Source organism: Cervus canadensis, chromosome 13 (assembly GCF_019320065.1).
Source record: "Cervus canadensis isolate Bull #8, Minnesota chromosome 13, ASM1932006v1, whole genome shotgun sequence".
Classification (NCBI taxonomy): domain Eukaryota; kingdom Metazoa; phylum Chordata; class Mammalia; order Artiodactyla; family Cervidae; genus Cervus; species Cervus canadensis.
Genome location: NC_057398.1, coordinates 38,167,371 through 38,187,344, shown reverse-complemented (window position 1 = coordinate 38,187,344; position 19,974 = coordinate 38,167,371). Strand labels below are relative to the sequence as shown.

The window sequence follows — 19,974 nt, the reverse complement described above, 5'->3', positions numbered from 1 at the left end:
GGAAGGAAATCATTAACAGAAAATGAAAAAGATAAATTCCAACCACAGAGTCCAGTGGTCATCAGGAACTATATGTGCACTCAGTAAACACAGTGACACAGAAAAATCATACTCACGTAAACCTGGGGATGGATAATATTCGTCCTGCTGCTCGGGCTGCCAATCTAAGAAAGATCCCGAAAGTCAAAGAATCAGTACAGAGCTAAGACACAGGCATCATTAAATTCAATGGCAACCTAAGTTGTTTGCAAAGGCGGTGTTTATAAATACTCTTAGGTGAAGTACGGTCTACTGTGAAGGAAAAGCATCTTGGAAGATATGGGAAAAGCAATATTCCTTTTACAATCATTCAACATACCCCAAATTCTCCAGGATGCATCAAGACAATAGAAAGGTATCTCTGGGGGGAATTAGTCCTTTTGTTCCTGGATGTGAACTTGGACAGAAAAAAGTCATCTTGAAAGAAAGCTTCTTTTTCTAAGAAACTTGGGGCACAAGACGGACCATGAAAACATCAGTGTCTTCCAAGAATATTTTTCATGAAGCGAGCGAGCATGAGGAAAGCTTCCACATCTCTGCAAATCTGCGCTTTCCTAGTCACCACTGGCTACTCAACAAGGAGCACCATTACCCCCTGGAGTGTAACTGTCTGGCAAGAGCACCCACGGTGGTCATATCAGTTGGGATGCCAGCCTCCACCTGCACATTCTGGTCAGGAATGCTGCATTCTCCAGGCTGGCCTCCAATCTCTAGAACTACAGCTGGGTAAAATCAGGGCCAGGGTATCTGAGAGGATGCGTGACCAGAAAATAAACAACAGCGGACGTCTGTCTTTATGCCAGAGAGTAGAATTTGGAGACACGGAGCTAGAAGGATCAAGGAGTAGCCTTGTAAAAGTGTAGTGAAGACAGGCTATAAAGGAAGCATAATGATATGTGGAATAAAGCCAATGTATGTTCAGCAACCTTGTAAACTGCCAGTTGGTCTGGGTGAGGATAAAATCGAGTTGCACAGGTATGGTAATATGCATTAATGCCAATTTTAGGTCCTGTTTTTCTACTAAAACTAACCACTGGCTGGCTTATCTATATGGTGATTATCAATGCCTATGATTGACCCAAAATAATCTTGGGTATTCTTCCCAGCGCTAGGAAAATTGAAGAACGAGAAAATTTCATTTACAACGGATAGCCAACAAGGACCCACTGTACAGCACAGGGAACCCTGCTCAGTGTTATATGACAGCCTCGATAGGAGGGGAGTTTGGGGGAGAATGGACATGTATGGCTGAGTCATTCTGCTGTCACCTAAAACTATTACAACACTGTTAATCAGGCTATACTTCAATATAAAATAAAACGTTAAAAAAAGAAAGAAAATTTCACTAGAGCAAGGCTACTACAGGCCTGTCTGACTGCCTGGCTTTGAGGGTGTGTGGCCAAGGCACAACCCTGCCACTGAACACCCTTGCCACAGCCACACACCGTAGAGGATGAGGAATTCTTATCTGGTGCAGCATATCGGAAAAAGGTCCCGACTTTGTCCACAGAAACTGGGCTCACTTGCTCCCAGCCATTCACTCTCACTTGCAGTTGATGAATCCGGAGGTCATGGGTGTGTCTGTCAGGCAGAACACGGAAAAAGACATTAAGCACAATCCTACCGAGGGAGGAGTAGGAGCAAAGCCTGAAATCAGATTTACTGCATAATGACATAAAAACCCAGCTGGCCAAACTTTTTGGTGATTACCTAATGCAAGGGAAATCAAGAGGATATTTTTAATTGCGTCTTATGCTTAAAACAAAACTGCAAGATGTACAGAGCTTGAGCAAGAGTGGCAGCTGCCCTCCCTCTATACAAACCAGGTGAACTAGCTCCGGTCTGTCTTCCACCCACCCCTACACCTCAACCTTCATGAAATTACGACATCAACTAAAAGTGGGACAGTGGGGTAGTGAAAATGCTGCGCTAGCAATGTAATCACATAACCACACTCTTGGAAATGCCTAAAACGACATTTTCTCCTTGGTTCTTTTGTGGAATCTCCAGCTTCTCTCAGAACCACACTCAGTCACTGGGCTTCGGTCCTAGAAGCTTACAGACGAGGTAATGAGACACAGAGCCCGCAGGGTTTTAGGGCTAACGTGCTCTGCTGAAACTGCAGTAGAAGGCAGTGGGCAGAACAGGAGGAACAGGAGGAAATTGCACATTTAATTCTATTTTAGATTCTGCCTAATTCAAGCCAGAAGCCTGAAATGAGGAATTGGACTTGAGGCTGACAGGAAGGGAAGGGGGGAGGGAGGCAGGGAGTGGGAGACAGGATGCCAAAGGGGGAAACACCAGAGAAGGCATTTATTTCGACGAATTCAAGCAGAAAGGTGGGACTTGAAATGAGTTACAAAACATGGAAACGGAAATAACAAAAAAGCCAAACCGCTCCTACAACAGAGGCAGTGTTTATTAAGAAATACAGCGAGTGATTCTATAATCAGCTTCTCCAGGAACTCTGTGGAACAGAAAAATGCTCACCACTCTTCCCTGGAAATTCTAACGTGGTTTCCAGGTACGTGTGCCCAGCGCAGTGATTTTTTTTATAAACTGTTTTTTTCCTAAAAACCACTGGAGACACCCAAGTTCAGAACTCTTGCCACTAGGGAGTAATGTGAGTAGGCGCAGAGCTATATGGAAGGAAGAGTGTTTGAGCAGCACGTCTGCATACAAAGAAATCAACGCACCAAGAACACATGTGACCACAGAAGGCTGAAGCCAATCTCTTAAGTTTTAGATAATGAGGCTCAAATGCTAAAATCTTAAAATCTACCAGACAGCCCTTCTACTTAAAAATGCTGGCAAGAAATGCTTAAAAATGCTGGAAAGAACATTTTATTACACATTTTACACCCTCTTGGTTACCAGGCACAATGTTCTTTCACATTTATTCCCAGCCTTTGGTGGTTTTGAGTGCATCAGCCAAGTGGTCTCCCTAAGTGAGTTATTCTTAGAATGAGAGTATCTTATGCGGCTTCCCTGGGGGTGCACTGCTTAAGAATCTTCCTTCCAATGCAGGGGACATGCGTCTGACCCCCGGTCTTGGAACTAAGATCCCTCGTGCTGCGGAGCAACTAAGCCCATAAGCCTCAACTACCGAGCCCACACACTAAAACTAACTAAAAACTAAGAGCCTGAGCCTCGCAACTAGAGAGTCTGTGCACCACAACGGAAGATCCCACATGACACAGTGAGGATCCCTCGTGCCATAGCTAAGGTTTCACACAGGCAAATAAATAAATAAATATTAAGAAAGACAAGAACTAGAGCATCTTATCATTATCGGCTTTGCTTCCTGAAACCATCTGCTTGCTTAAAGTGTACACGTGTAGCTTAAAACTCACCATGCTTTGATAACGTTTTTCATAAGACCACGTCACCGCCCCATCATGAAAACCAGCTAGGATGCAATGAACTGGAGAGCTATGATCTGTCTATGCTTCACCCAAAGCAGTTACACGGAACATACCAGTTACCACCTCACATGTCAAATAAAGGGATAACTGATGGAAAGACATGTATTCCCAAGTAGTCACTATATTTTTTTTAAAAGGAAACACTGGTTTTCTAAACACCTTTTGAAAATAAAACATTAAAGTCATTAACAAAGGAAAGTGAAGAGGCAAAACACTAGGGACAATTACTTATATATATATATATTTTCCCCCCTTTTTTGAGGCAAAAAGAAAACCACGTTTTACCTGTGTCTTAGCTTTCCTCTTGCTTCAAATTCAAAGGGAATCTCTTCACCCGTCAGGACTTCTCGCCACTCACTAACATTGTGAGCATCATCCAGAAGCGTCCCGTTCCCTTCCGGAACCACACCTGGACTCCCACTGTGAGACAGTGCAGCCCTGGAACCAAAGCAGACAGTATCAGCTGGTCCCTCTTTCTCTCTACCTCCCTCTCACCCAGAACTCAGGGCTGGAAGCAGAAACCTTCCTAGGACGCAATTCGCAGCAATAAGGTCATATAACCTGGCTACAAAAGAGGACCTTAAAGGTCAGTAACGCAAGTTAACCTCATGACCAATCACAACATTTGAAACTTTACAAATAGCTGAAAGCAACCACTGCAGAATCACCTGCTGCCAGCAGTAGAGTCTGGTACCCAAGGGGTTATGTAAGCTAGTTGTGACTGTGAACTGTAGTATTAGAAAACCTGAATGAATTTCTTGGCCAACCCAATATTTAAGTGACTTTTGTGTGTGTGTGTGTGTGTGTGTGTGACTATTAACTAAAAACTGACTTTAAAAAAAAAGGTTTCTTCTGGAGCACTACCATACTTGGTGGAGGCAGGAGAAATACCGTCTCAAATCAACTGATTCTGGTCCTCATTTCATACACTTCACTACTAAATTGGGAAGATCGGCCTGCACTTGGAGAGTTGAGCCAAGGTCTAAATCGGCAGAAAGTTGTTAGAAAGCTTTCTCACTTGGCTTAGGTGAACTCATTTGTTCTCCCAACTCCACCCAGTTCCATCTGGACTCAAGCATGCTACAGGTTTGGAAAATTCCAGGTTGGAGGTGAGGGACATGAGAGGTATTTTCAAGCAGTTTTGGAAGAAAAGTGGGCAAAACATTTGATTCCATAATAGCATACAGCTTCTCTTAAAGGGGGAAGTAGAATGAAGACCAAGGAGAAGGGACGGGGTGACTTTTCTTTCACATCCTTAAACTGCTCAACTTTTACTTTAAAAACAATGGATGCCAGGATCAAAATCATAGTTTGGATATTTCAGACTCAAGATCTACTTCTCTGACTATAGACTCTTATGTAGAACCAGAACCTCCACCATAAGTCTCAGCAAGACAGCACGTTATTGTTTCAAATGCAATGGATCCCAAGAGCCTCACGGAGGGCCCGCCTTGCTCTGCTGGGTTGGTACACAGGAGCCTGTGGTGACAGAGATGGCACCGGGTGACAGATGGCGTGGTCCTTACCTGGTGGGCGTGGTGGTCAGGGTGGCAAACCACAAAGTGCAGCCTGTATGATTCCTCAGAGCAAAAGGGACAAACGGCTGCCGGCGCTTGGGGGCTTTCATCTCTGCTGTGAGCAAACAGAAGGCCATCAGCACACGCCCTGACCTGTGCGGCAGAGACCCTCCCCACACCTGGAGGCAGTGCCCACCACGGCCTCTTGTGCAAAGAGGCTGATGTGGAGAGAAAAAAGAACAAAGCACCACAGGTGTGCTGACAGGCCACGCAGGACATCTTCATGTACTCTGCCACCTACTGTGAGATGACTCAGGCCCCCAACAACTGACTGTGATGGTTAACAACTCTCACCCCACACTTCTCCCGTGATTCTTATGGGCCTTAACGCAGGAGAAGGCATTAGACCTACCACAGTTGGCATCAAAAAAGACAGACATGAACCTCTACTGCTCCCAAGAAAGCCATTCGAAACAGATAACCTGAATTGCAGCAAGAGAGAACACGTGTACTTGTATCACTTTGTCCAAAACACCTTTTCTTTCAGGAAGCTCTCTTTTGTATAAGAGTTACCCTTGAGTCACACCAAGCACATTTATAAAAAAATAAAAACATCCTTTCCTGTTCTCTTACATATGCAGTTGTGGGTTTTCAAAAAGATACTATCCCAAAGCTATTTAAATGAAGTTTTTAGCTCATTTTTCTTGCATAGATATCCTCACCATCTGTATTAGGCGGGTCCTATGGAGATGCCAAGAAGAACACAAAATATGGTTTCCTTCACCAAGCAGCTTCTAATCGGGGAAACTGGAGAGAAACATTGATCCATATGAGACTGTAAGTGATCCAGTTCTAGGGGGAGCTGGACCTGACTATGAACACTGGAAACAGACTGAGGAAGGCTCTCTGGTGTCCGTGCGGCCTGCTGTGCATTCCTGGGAGCAGAGAGGCCCTGGCCCCTACCAGGGCCTGTGCTTCCTCTACTGGCCACACAAAGAAAGAGCGAGGTGGGAGCAGGAACCACAAAGGCGGCAGCAGCCCAGGGCTGGGAGCCTCCAGGCTGATGTGCTCAACAATACACACCCGGCCGACAAAAACGGGCGAGGCCCAGTCTTACTCTGTGTCTGGGTTTAAAGCACAAAGACAGCCCTCGGAAGACCAGGATCCAAGTTGTCTGCAGCTGTGGAGAAAATGACAGCTGGAGGTGCCTGCAGTTGCCGGCTGAGAAGACTACAGCAAAATTCAATTCATCTCCTAGGACCGTGTGTTTCCTGCCAGCAAAATCAAGAAGGCCAACCCCACCAAAGCCTGCCTCTCCCACCTCTCGGGTACGGCACAGGGGCAGTAGGGCTAAGTCAGCGTCACATCTTCTAAAAAGTAACCACTGTTTCCTTTTCCCTTTGTAGCTTCTCAAGTTTTCAGAAGTTAGTGCTCTACACACGCCACAACAAGCCATTCAGGTTAAGACAAGTTCTGTTTTGGTTAGAACAATGGCTCAGGGGAGTCTAAGTAAGTGAGTAGGCTCCAGCGTGTTCCCACAACTTAGTGCTTAGCTTTTGAGAGACATCCCAAATGCATCTAAATATAATCTCCACCTAGAATATGCCCATTTCTCATCCCAATGGCCTCACTTAGTTCCCAAGGCTTGATTTAAAAAAAAAAAAAATCAGTATTCAACAAGTTGAAAATTAAGGAGTAGCTGTGAGGCTGCTGACAAGAGCAGAGGGGGAGTAAAAAATTTAAGAGCTGTCAGCAGGGTAAACAGTACTCACTGTGGCACCTTGAAAGGAACCTCCCTCTCCTTGAGCCAGAGAACAGCTTTACTGCAGGAGATAAAGGGCCCAGGAGGAAAAGAAGCCAGATGTGCTTTCATATCCCACTGTGAGCCAGACGCTAAGTTTCCATTTGCAAATTAGATTTAAAAAGAACAGGTGGCAAATGGCTTTGATCACACTGTAACATGGAATAAAGTGCTAGGAGCCCATATAAAGGTATTCACGAGTATATGGCTGTGGAATTAAATAGCCTGGGTAGGCACACTGCTAAAGTCCCCAAGCTGATTGTGTAGATTGCACATACCCGCAGAGACTTCAACAGCCTGACTCGCTGAGGATAAAAATAAGTGGAGGGGCTCACAAGTCTGAACTCACAGGGGAAGAAGCGGACATCTTCCACACTAGAGTCCAGCTCAACCGTGTACCTGGCTTGGGCATAGCTCCAGAGGACAAAAGCCCCAAGCTCACCAAAGAGAACAGGATTCCCTGGTGGCCTCAGAAACCTCCTTTGGTGACCAGACCTAATTGGTTCACAGGCTGAAAGAACCCCAAGCTCCTCACGTCCACATCTATTAAGCTATTTAGCTTAAATAGCTCCAGCTGAGGAAATGTCTGCCCTGTGGACCCGATCCCCAGGGAAATGTGACTATTATACACAGTGCAGGTTCTTATGCTCTAAGCAGCTCAGCCTATCAGAAAGGACCTGGCTTGTAAATCAGAGAAATAAAGTCCCAGGCCTCTCATGTGAATGGAGGCAAATTACTTAGTCTCTCTGAGCTTCTGTCCCCATGGGCTACATAGGAATAATGCTTTGCTTAGCCCAAAAGATGAAATAACAGATATAGAAAAACTTAAGAGGTATAAATTCATGAAAAAATGAAGAATCAAGCCTGGGCTTTGGGAGCCCTCCTCACAAACTTCAATCTGAGTAAAACCTTTCAGAAAAAAATCATAGTACTGCCCTCATTTATTAATATCCCTGTTCTGAACTCCTAGTAGAGGAAGCTCAAAAGGTATATTTTTACAAAATATACTATGACCCAGGATCTGGTGGTGGCAGCCAACAACAAACATAAATCATTCACATTAAACTGCACTCCTTCACACAAAAGAAGAACTGAACATTTTGGGATTCTAATTCCTTGAAGTTTATGATGTCTTCCTTTCATATTTACTTACCAGTCAAATTCTCAAGAACCCTTAAAAGGATCAGAGATAGAAACAAAAAACATTCTTTTTTCTACCTCCTAAGAACCTCAATTCATTTCTAAGGAGATTAAGATTTGTGTCTAAGCAATTATTTACTGGAAATTTTTTTCTGAGCTCCATTCCTGATCATCATAGCTCCTAGTCCACACTGCCCTTTGCATTACCATAAGAATAAACATTCACAGAGTAGTCTATAAACAAAGACTCGCTGCAGGGCTTGATGGAGGATGGTTTTCTTCCATTCATTTGCTTTTCAGTATAGACATCACCTCTAACTGACACTGGATGTTTCTGCATCATACACGGTAGAGTTGATTTTATTTCCACTAAAGGTTAAAAAGCACATGCAAGAGACAGAATAACAATCAGCACGTCACTTCCTTCTAATACAAGACGGCACTTTGTCCATTAGTTGGAAATGATCTTTCCTGTTACTAAAACAAAGTACTCATAACTGGGTATACCCCCATTTGGCTCCCGTGTTCACAGAAAATAAGATGTACGAGGCAGTTCTTAAAACAGGAAAATAAAGCAAGCCCTCGCTTGGCTGTACTGTACCTCTAGCATAGATCTGGTGCTCTAGGTTAGTCAGACTGGCTGTACTCCTAGTTCTAAGGTAGACAAGGGGGAGGCCTGGTAGACAGGAGAGACAAAGTTAGAGGGTGAAAATCAATACAGCGAAAAAGAAGATTCGTCTCCAAAACATTAGCGCAAACAGTGTACATTACAAACACAGCAAGCATCATGCACTTATTGGCTCATTCCTTTGGTGATCACTAGGCGCTCACGAAGTACTTGATGAGGTGAGCCAGACAGCTTTAATGCTGGCTTTTACTGTGGAGCCTGTGTCAACAGAGCATGCTCCTTTTTTTCACTGTTGGGGAAAGAAAATGCACTCACATTCACTTGAACAGAATGACCAGCCTTTTGAGTATTTTTAATTTAAAGCATGCTTGTTCTCACATGGCATAGAAAAGTTAACCAAGAACAAGCAGTACAGATTTCAGTGAGAGCTACTCTACTCCAATTGGAAATGGCGGTAGCAATAGAATGCTATCCCCCCACGGGTCTCAAAAATTCAAGGGGAAGAATCAGCCCATGTTCCAAGGCTACAGTCTCAGCTGAGGAGTTACGTCATGGTCTTATTTACATGTTAAACATGGACATTTCTAGAACTTTTTTTTTTTCACATTTCCATAAAAGGTCCCTGATTTCAAAACTAATGAAGTAAGGTGCCATGCCATCCAGGTTTACCTATGGAATCTCAGCCCTTCCTGAACAAAGCCAATGATAAGGTCAAAAAAGAGGCCGTTATTTTCTTTCCCAGCTAAAGAAACAGTAAGAAATCAGTGGCCCCCTTAGGCTGAACTTCATATTAAGAACCTCTAGTTCAAGGTCTTATTTTGAAGCTGGCCTGAATAAAATGCACAAATCTGGGGGGGATCATTACTAAATATTCCGGAGTAAGAGCTGAAGGTTTGTGATTGGTTCAACAAGATCCAAACCGACTGACCTTGGAAACAAATGCCCAACAATTACTTTAGCAGGCCTAGTAGAAGAATACAATCCCACTTGCTATTCTATCATCCAAGAAGTCTCAATATGAAGAGAGTTGGGAAATTTAGGTATATTCGCTCATGCCTAATTAAAAAGATGTATTAAAACTTTATAAGCCTAAGTAACCACAAAAATCCGTAAGTAAATAAAAATCTAGCTTTAATTTAACACAGGCATTTACCATACATACGGTAGCTTTTTAACTATAAAGAAAGAGGAGATGTTAAAATAAAAAGGGAAGGGAACAGTGGGAGAGAGACAAAAGAAAGTCCTTCATCAAAATCCAAAAGATTCAGCCTTCTTAGTGTTTGCACTGAGTCTGGATTTAAGATCCCTCTGCATGAATAATGTTTTTAGAAACACACTCTCTAGGACACATTACATATTACAAAGATTATTTAGAGCCTTCTGGGTAGACTCCATTACATTCTCTCAACACACAAATGGGGAAGGTCAGAGGAGGAGCTAGAATTGAAACTGATGATATCTGAGAAGCCCTGGCTTCCAAGCAATGGCCTTGAGACTCAGAAGCAACAGTCTGGAAACACATAGAGCAAACAGAGCTGACGTGGCCTTGTTCCTCCTTCAAGAAGTACAAGGCAGATAGAAAATCCATTTATACACCCTAAGGAGAGACGAACCAGTTCAAATACTTCGTACACTAAGAAAATCCATCTTCCCGTGACACGTTTGCAGACCAGATGGAACAGTTAAGTATTCATGAGCTATGTGAAGTCCGGCCAAGACTCCCCAAAGAAACCACACTGAAAGAGCTGGGGCTGAGTTGAATTTGGATGACAATGGCTTGTGGAACAACTAAGGACCATGCCGTTGGCCATCACAACCTCCCCAGCTCTGAGGAAATCAGAGCTCCATGGTGAAGCGTTAAATAAGGAAAGAAAACATTGTTAACAGAGAACACACTGACTTTTCTATCTTTCAGAGGCTGGGCATTCAATTCTTTTCTCCTTTATAGTACAGGCCCCCCCTTGAAACAATTGCTTCCATGTGGGAGCCCGCCCTCCCTCTTCAAGAATATATCCAAACTCTCTCATCTTTAGATTTAGAAACTTGAAAAGATGTTCTTCAAGATTGAGGCCCAAAGCCCAGTCAATTAAACTGTTCTGCTGAGCAAAACACAAACTGACCAATGGCCACCCCAGTGCATTTCCAGGTGCCCCGGTTTATGTGCCACGTGACCGGAATTGAGGAATGGTACAGGGCAGGTCCTTCTCCTCCCACAATGGTGGAATGAGAGCTGAGAGGAAAAGTTCAGCGTGTTGTGCCAGAAAAAAAAAGTCCCTTCCACAGACTAAAACAACTGTAGAAGGCAGTCAGAACTTCCTGTAGGTTTTCCATAGAAAATGATGGTTCTATTTGAATTTCTCACTGAAACATGGCTGTTGGGGTCAAAGGTGATTTAGTCAGACATGTGTAGAGAAAAATCTTACTTTGTCCAAAGCATGGAGGATCCACTGACGAGCCCATCCAGTCTTCAGATGGGGTGGGGTCTACTTCCTTGTCCTGTTTACAGTAATCTGCCATCCACGATTCCTTGGTACTTATGTATTGGTCTAGGAAAAATTCCCCAAAGGTATTGAGAACACAAATGGTAAAGACTGAGAGTTCAAGTCAGACCACTTCAATTCAGCAAAACAAGCTTTTATCGAATGCCTGCCTAAATGTGGGGCCCTATGCTAGATTCTGAGAAAGCTGGTTTCTTGAAGAACCTCATACTCCACTGGAAGAAATGAACGTTAGCAAAACAACCGTCACCACAAAACTATCCCACTTTGTGAAAGGAGCTAAAAGAAAGATACAAACAAAATGCTATAGGAGCATTTAACAGGGGAAGGTTTATTCTGCATTGGCGGAAGTGGAGGAGCGCACAGCCAAGTACATGGCAATCACCAGAGACGTGAGGACCTTTGTTCTTGGTCTTGAAGCAGGTAGGGTTACCAATAGGACTAGACAGGATATTCCAGGCAGAGAGAACAGCACATGCAAAGACTTTAAGATATGAAGGCACACGTCACACTTAGGGAACACAGAATACTGTGGTGTGACTCTGGTACAACATGCTGGGTTACAGGGAATATAGCAAAGAAATCTAGGAAAGAGAACAACTTCCTTTGGGAAGAGCATGGCATGCCATGCTAACGGGCAGGGTTTGGAGGAAGAAAGACCAGCCAGGAGGCCACCAAACTCAGGAGGCTGAAATCCAGCTGACAGTTCTCCAGAAGTGGCTTTACTTTTTCAACAAGAGAATTATAACAGGAAGAGCAGGTTAACAAAATTATTATGTACCACACTTGGATAAAGACCTTCTTTACTAATTAAAATATCACACTTTTTTTTTAATATCACACTTTTTAAAACAAGCATGATTAGTTTCTGGTTTTCAGCTCTAGTATTTGGCTATAGAAATTATATTTCTTTAAACACTAAGAGGTCACAGCAGTGTTTCTGGATTTCAGCACAATTTTAGAAATAAGAAATTAAAGGTTAAAAAAATAAAACAGCTTTACCAATGACAAGAATGGTTTTTAGAGGATATTTTTAATTAGACATTTTAAATTAAATACTCGTAAGAAATATATCAATAGAACTCTTTTGTTTGAGGTAAGCTCTTATTTACCATGGCTTTCCAAAACACTTTCCCAAACTTTATCTAAATTTCCAGATGAATAAATTATATAAGAAATAACATAGAAGCCAAAATAATATAGAAGAATCATGAGATCAATTTACCATTACATTGCTGATATTAATGAAACCTACAAATGTAAAACAGTGTTTTTAAAATCTGGGGATCAATAAACTTCTGGTCTCGTTTCACTACACATTCTCTTAACTCTGACAGGGAATAAGCCAATGGATATTCTATGAGACTCAACCCAACAGATACCCTGAACAAAGTTCAGAAATTTGCAGGACAGTCTGCCCTCCATATCTGTGGGCTCTGCAGGCAGATATGGAGGGCCAACTGTATTCACTGTACTAGGCCATTTTACACAAGGGACTTAAGCAGCCACAGATGTGGATGGGAGCGGGGGAGGTGAGGGGCAGGGAATGTGGTGCTGGAACCAATCCCCTTGGATACTGAGGCACAACTGTAGCATGTGTTACTATCACTCAGACACTACAGTGTTACCAAAAATCAGAGCTTACGGATCAGTAACTCAAACAGTGAGTAGGTTTCATGGTGAACAAAGGCGCTATCTCACTGTGTGATAAATTTACTATTCTTCTGATATAAGGACAAGTATAGGGACAAGATTCTGACTCACTACATCGAATCCAGGAGTGTACATTTCAGTGTTGTCAAAGACACTTTCAGAGTTCACGCCATTAGCTTGACAACCCGTTAACCCAGTGATTTTTAGAGTTACGTCAACAGAACAATTGATGAGAAACAGCACAGACAACTGACCTTGCTCTAAAGACAATCAAAATCATACATTTCAAGAATTATTCTGTGAATAGTGTGAGAGAAATGAATCTAAACTCACTTCTAGGACATTTAATAAACCCCAGTGACCAAGCATCATGGGGAGAAAGTTCGTCATGGACATGGGTATTTCTTACATGGCATAACTCTTGCTTGAGCACCGAGAGGACCAATGTGGGATGCCACCTCTGGAAAAACTGGGTGAGGAGCACCATAAGGCCAAGTTAGGGTTTATTAGGAAAGCAGCTGTGAGGAGTAAGCAACGTCTGGTACAGGCCCAAGTAATTGTTAAACCAGAATTAACAGTCTTCCAGACAAGGGATTTATGCACAGAAGGGTACCAGTGTTCAAAAGACAACTTTCACTCACCAATTAGCACAGAGGTGATGTTGACATCCAAGCGCTGTTTGGCCTTGGCTTCCAGCTTCAGTCGAGGAGGATGGAGACGACTTGCGGCCTGTTGTTGCCAGGATACGGAGCATGGCCAGGGCTCAATAAATGGCTCCCAGCCTAGCAGAACACAGGAAATAAGACATCTGCTCAGCAGATACCAAGAGTTTACAGGGGAACACCGTTCACAAATGCTCAGCAAGGACATACTATGGATAACAGCTCTATTTCCAACTTGATTTCACACAGAAGGCGCCCTCTTTAGCTGCAGGTTATCCTACAGATGGCTATGCTGTCTCAAGGACATAGGCAGCAGAGCACATACGCACCACAACCATGGTCTTCCAGAGGTGGGAGGAAGGCAGGCAGGCAGGATGTGCCCTTTTCTATTAAAGAGCAGGCAAGCCCTGCTTTTGATACACTCAAGATGAAAAAAAGTCTCAGACTCAGGTTGGAAAAATAGTGTCAGTGGCTGAAGTAACTATTAAATTTAATTACCTTCTTACATCAAGAACCACTGGTTGAATAAATAGGTATATTTGGCAATTCATTAAGTTTTTCGAAATTTTCATCTTAAAATGTGTCATATGTACAAAAGGTATATTTAAACAACATTTATGTATGGCTTAAACAATAAAATCACTGCAAACGCTCATGTACCCTCTACTCAGCTTATGAAACAGAACATTATACGTGCTTTTGAAGCTCCTGAGTACCACTCCCCACCAAACCTCTCCCACTTGACCCGATTAGCTTGAATTTTTAATCATTCCTGTGTTCTTCTTTGCAGTTTTACCACCCATGCATACATTTCTGAAGAATAAATACATTAGTGTGTCCTGCTAATGTAGGGGATCTTCACATAAATAGAATCCAACTGTGTGTATTCTTTTGCAAGTTTCTATTTTTGATCAATAACATGTCTTTGAGATCCGCTCACATTGATGCCATATATCTGTGGCACATTATTTTCACCACTGAGTTCCAATCCACTTACGAACATACCACTTTATCTATTCTACTGCTAAGAGATACTGCACTTGATTCCAGCTTTGCTGCTATTTGGAAGACCACCACTAGAAGCAGTCTTTTTCACTTGTTTCCTAGGACACATAGGAGACTCTCAAGGGCACAGATCTAGAAGAAGTATGTTGAAGGGTTGCCAAGTACGCTTCTAGGTCACGTCAAATTGTTTTCAAAAGTGGTTGTCCCAATTTACAATTCTGACCGTAGGAAATGACACTTCTATGGCTCATATTTTCACCACACTTAGGTCTGTCACACTTCCTTTTTGCCCATTTGTTGGATGAGAAAAATGGTATCTTGCTGTGGTTTTAAAGATGGCTTTTCAAGGCCAGTTAATTTTTCCCTAAACACAATCCACTGGCCATAGATGAGGTGATTTACTAATACAAATCCAATCTAACATGTAGCTTAACACTGGTACGTTCCTCTCCTCACGCCATTTAGTGCTTAGTGACCTGAATGTGTTCCTGCAACTGTAAAAGTAAGCAATATTTGCTCTGGGAAAATAAATGATTCTCAAAAAAAATAGCTACCATATGCCCTGTAAAACTTTCTCTCAACTAGTAGGGCTGGGACCATTACTCTGAAGTCAAACATTTTGAACAATTAGGAAAAAAGAGTGTGGCCTTTAAGTGAATCCAGAACAGAGAAGGGAGAATGTTAACTAACATATAAAATTGAATGTGACACGTACTCTAGAACAATTAGCAGGCAGCAAAACACACTGGAAGTTTAATTTTCCACTGACTTCAAAGGCAGCAACCACTCCTCAACACTACTTGGTTTACTCTGTCCAGACCTACAAAGAACTCTCTTTAAGGTAAAGAATGTCGCAGCTCAAACTGTTCAGCCCTGTTACCGGATTGTTCTTGAATGTCCATCTGCATACATCCTTACTCTGGTCTTTCCAGTGAAAGGAAAGAAATACGAAAATGATTTGCACTGTATCAAGGTTTAGGTCTCTGGAAGAACAGCTTGCCCTGAGCAACCATGTACTACTTTAGGGAATACATAAGGCAGGTTATATTCATTTACCAGCTTCCCAGGTGACACTAATGGAAAAGAACCTGCCTGCCAACACAGGTGACGTAAGAGATTCAGGTTTAAATCCTGGGCAGGGAAGATCCCCTGGAGGAGGGCATGGCAATCCACTCCAGTATTCTAGGATTCTAGCCAGAATCCTAAGGACAGAGGCACCCGGCAGGCTACAGTCCATGACGTCACAGAGAGTCAGACACAACTGAAGCGACAGTATGTACGCATGCAAGGCAGGTTATGTACTGTCACTGACTCAGTGCTCTTCTAATGAGACAAGCCCAGTAGGAAGGGAGGAGGCCTTAAGTTTAGAATGTGTGTGGACTTAAATCTCACTTGAAAGTTAGCTACTGTCAGGGCCAGACAAGTGATCCTTCACTACTGAGCAATTTCATGTTCTGAAATGAGCCAAACTCCAGGATCAAAAAGAATTAACTATGAAAACTTTAAATAATTCCATTGTGACATACCAAATATATTTTTAGAAATATGAAAAAAATCTGTACCTTTTGTGCTCATGCCCTTATTTTTCATCTTTCCCTGTCCTGTCCCACTCCTTTGCTTCATATAAGATTTATGTAGAGATAGGCTCAGGCAAATGCTAAAGTGTATGTTTTAAATCCCGTGATAATTATACTGACCTGACAGAGCACGGTTATAATAATCTCCAGAAAGGGTGAAGTGGGCGTGGCCTTCGGGGCTAGTTCTTACATGCTGCAGAAAATTCAGACCTGCAACGAAAGCAAATCTTATTGCAGCGGTGGGGCGGAAACAACCAAAACTTTCTGTTGCTGACACAGCATATTAAAGAGATGTTAGAAAAATAAACACAAAGATGCAGAGGGCAGGGACTGGGATGGGAGCAAGGGTGATCAACTGTAATGGTGATGGAGAGAAACTAAATTTTCGGTAGTGAGCACACTGTAGTGTATACAGAAGTGGAAATATAAGGTTGTACACAAGAAAGCTGTATGTTATAAACTGATGTTATCATAATAAAAATGAAGACCTGTTGTGCCCAGTCACTTTGGTTGTGTCCAACTCATTGCAACCCCATGGACTGTAAGCCGCCAGGCTCCTCTGTCCATGGGATTCTCCAGGCAAGAAAACTGGAGTGGGTTATCATTTCCTCCTCCAGGGGATCTTCCTGACCCAGGGATTGAATCTGCATCTCTTAAATCTCCTGCAATGGCAGGTGGTTCTCTATGATTAGCACCACTTGAGAAGCCCAAAGAGCTATTAGTTATAATTAATACTAATAATCTTATAGGAGAACACACAAAAATTTGATATTTTGCTCATCATGGGATTTTAATAAATTCTGATTTTTAAAAATATTGCATTAAAGTATCATTTATCTTAATCACTGCTTTTCATGGTTGCCCTTTAAATGTTGTGAATGAGGTAAATGCCTCATGTGTCTCCCCACCAATCCCAGCCCCAGCAACCAAGCAACATAAAAAACACATTTTTTCCTGAATATCTGAAAAGAAGGTAGTGTAATGAGAACAGTCATGCTCTCAAAAATATTAGCTCAAAATGTTAAGATTACCATAGAAAATTAAAAATTATCTTCTGCAGAAAAGACACTTACGCAAACAGTCAAAATTCCCATTGTTAGTTTTAATCAAGTGGCCCTTTGGTGCCTAGAAACACAGAGAAAAGGAAAACTCCCACAGTGTGTAAAAGGTCAAACAAAATCCCCAGAATCGAATTTTCTTTGAAGGGAAAAGTGACTTACAAGATCAAAATGATGGAAAATTAAAAGTAAACACAGAAGTGAGATTTTCCTTTACTCTTTTTTTTTTTGTTGTTTGTTTTTTTTTTCCTTTACTCTCTTTAGTAGCTGCATCTAACATGGCTTACAATGATGTGATTGAGGATAAAGCCCTTCTACAGTCGTACCCACTCTGCTGAGGGACAGCTCTCAGATGAACAGGGTTTCTCTTCCTATCTGGCCCTATGGAGGAGACAATGGGGTGAGCTTTCTAACAAGCCTCTATGTTTTTTAATTTTCAAAAGACATATAGCATGGAAACCCTATTTTCTATGCTTATCTTTTAAATCCCTTTAATAACAGTACTCCCTACAATCTTTGGGCTTCCCTGAAGCCAGAGGTGGCTCAGAGGTACAAAATCCACCTGTCAATGCAGGAGATATGGGTTTGATCCTTGGCTCAGGGAAGATGGCAACCCACCTTCCTGGAGAAGAAAATGGAAATCCACTTTAGTATTCTTGACTGGGAAATCAAAGGACAAAGGAACCTGGTGGCTTACAGCCATGGGGTCACAAAGAGTTGGACACGACTTAGCAACTAAACAACAACAACTACAATCTTTAGAGACATGAAAACATAAACAAAATGGAGAGATCAGGAATTATTTAACTAGGGCTGTTTATAGAAAAATGGCTTCCCATGTGGCACATCCCACGTGGCATAGCGGTAAAGAATCCACCTGTCAATGCAAGAGACATAAGAAACGTGTTTGATCCCTGGAGGAAGAAATGGCAATCCACTCCAGTATTCGTGCCTGGAAAATTCCATGGACAGAGGAGCCTGGTGGGCTACACTCCATGGGGTCACAAGGAACCAGACACAACTTAGTGATTAAGCACGCACACATGTTAACAGAACAGAAATTTCATCAACGACAATTTGTTATTCCCAACCCACAGTCTGAAGGCCACATACAGCAAATAAATACATGTCTTTAAAATACAAATAATAGGAAACACATGTAAAACCATTATCTAAATCTCTCCCATGCTAATGCTATTAGGTATGGAAGAGCATAAGTAACATGAAGAAAAGACAGCAGTCGCTGCCGATCTTGGAGATGAACCTAAGGGTTGGGCGATCACTCACGGGAGAAGGTGAGCTCGGCTAGAGGCACGTCGCAGTCCATGCAGTCATCGATAAAGCAGATACACACGCTCTCAGCTTTCATCTCCACGCCCGAGATCAACCGGGCTGACGCCGCCCCCTGGCCCTGCTGGCTGTTGGAGGCCAGGGAAAGGGATGTCCGGGGTTCAGCATTCTTGAACAACCAACTGGCTGCTTTTTTCAGCTGACCTGTGAAGAAATCGAAAGGTAACCAGTTGGACCTGTTCCCACTGCTACTCAAGCAACTCACAGGGGAAACAGAGAAATACATTTGATAGGGACCTACTAGACAGTCCAAGAGAACCTTGATGCCAGATTGTAGTCTCAGACACGACAAGGAAAACGAAGCACAATAATAGGAATCCTGCTTTTTTAGCGAACAGAACAAGGCCCTCTTTACTACACACCTCTACTCAAGTTTACCATATGACCTGGCTCAAAATGCTTGCAGGAAGCCATCCTTCCTCTACTGTGACATCTGCTGGAGGAGAGGAGGAAAGAGGAATGGAGAGGATCCAAACTTCCAGGTGCCACTTGGTACTCAAGCATTTAATCTTCACTATGTAGTTCTGCATATTTTGATGTGCTGCTTTGTAACTGTTCTCAAAGGTCTTAGGTTGTACATACTTGGTCTTCTCAACCATGTATGTACTGTAAAACTATTAAACAACAGCCCCCTAAACACAATCAGGTTGCCAAAGCTAAAAAAGAACAGAACCGAAAAGCAAAGCAATGCAGCCCCATACTTATAAATTACCAGAGGCCAGTGCATGTAACAGTGGTGGGTGGTTCAGGGCATAGGCTTTGGAGCAAGATGGCCTGGCTTCTGATCCTGCACTGACTAGATGTCAGCTCCTGGGCAAGTTGCTTGGTCTCTCTCTGCCCAACAGCACCCACTTATAGGACTGCCATGAGGAAGAAACAAGTGAGCACCTGGGAGGTTCTCAGATCAGAGCCTGGCATATAACAGAGGCTCTATAAACATTAGTTGGTATTATCGTCTTTATTATTGGTGGAACTAAGCCTCAGTTACTAAAGAAATAAAGAGTAACAAAAATCCAAAAGGCTCTTAGAAATTTTTTTAATGTGTTTGAATTGTTAAAGAGTAAAAAAAAGAAATGTAAACATTAAGGGATATGAAATTAATTACACCAAAAGCAATGATGATTAGGAAAAAATGAAATTAAAGCACATAAGATAATTAGGCCTACCTTCCAATTGTTTTCAGAGGTAAAGGATAGGTAATGCAAACAATCATGTGATAAGACCACACAAGTGGTCAAAGTTTAACCCGATACAATCCTTTCAGAAAAAGATTTGTCGACTCAAGTAAAGAGCCTCAAAAATATCTATATCCTCTGATCCAGTTTTTACAATACTAAGTCTCACTGGTGGCTCAGCTGGTAAAGAACCCGCCACCAATGCGAGAGACCTGGGTTCGATCCCTGGCTTGAGAAGATCCCCTGGAGAAGGGAACAGCTACCCACTCCAGTATTCTGGCCTGGAGAATTCCATGGACTGTATAGTCGGACACAGCAGAGAGACTTTCACTTTCACTTTCAAGTCTCACTACCAAAGAGGGACTTCCCTGGTGCTTTACTGGCTAAGACTCTGAGTGCCCAATGCTGTGGGCCCAGGTTCAATTCCTGGTGAAGGAACTAGATCC

The 19,974-nt window shown here is 42.6% G+C and overlaps 1 protein-coding gene across 6 annotated transcripts in view; it reads right to left on the bottom strand.

Annotated features, from left to right (window-relative positions):
- Window positions 1–19,974, bottom strand: part of VPS13D (vacuolar protein sorting 13 homolog D) — a 267,732-nt gene that overhangs the window by 162,025 nt on the left and 85,733 nt on the right. For 3 of the 6 annotated variants that reach the window (XM_043485295.1, XM_043485296.1, XM_043485300.1), the window contains 9 exons: window positions 18,291–18,497; window positions 16,066–16,155; window positions 13,343–13,483; window positions 10,974–11,096; window positions 8,524–8,598; window positions 4,991–5,093; window positions 3,750–3,902; window positions 1,485–1,620; window positions 117–164 (listed from right to left, as the gene is read on the bottom strand). In XM_043485295.1, the coding sequence (XP_043341230.1) occupies window positions 117–164; window positions 1,485–1,620; window positions 3,750–3,902; window positions 4,991–5,093; window positions 8,524–8,598; window positions 10,974–11,096; window positions 13,343–13,483; window positions 16,066–16,155; window positions 18,291–18,497 (1,076 nt within the window). Of the gene's footprint in view, window positions 1–116; window positions 165–1,484; window positions 1,621–3,749; window positions 3,903–4,990; window positions 5,097–8,523; window positions 8,599–10,973; window positions 11,097–13,342; window positions 13,484–16,065; window positions 16,156–18,290; window positions 18,498–19,974 lie in introns of all 6 variants that reach the window. The other 3 variants (XM_043485297.1, XM_043485299.1, XM_043485298.1) reach the window with 2 other exon arrangements.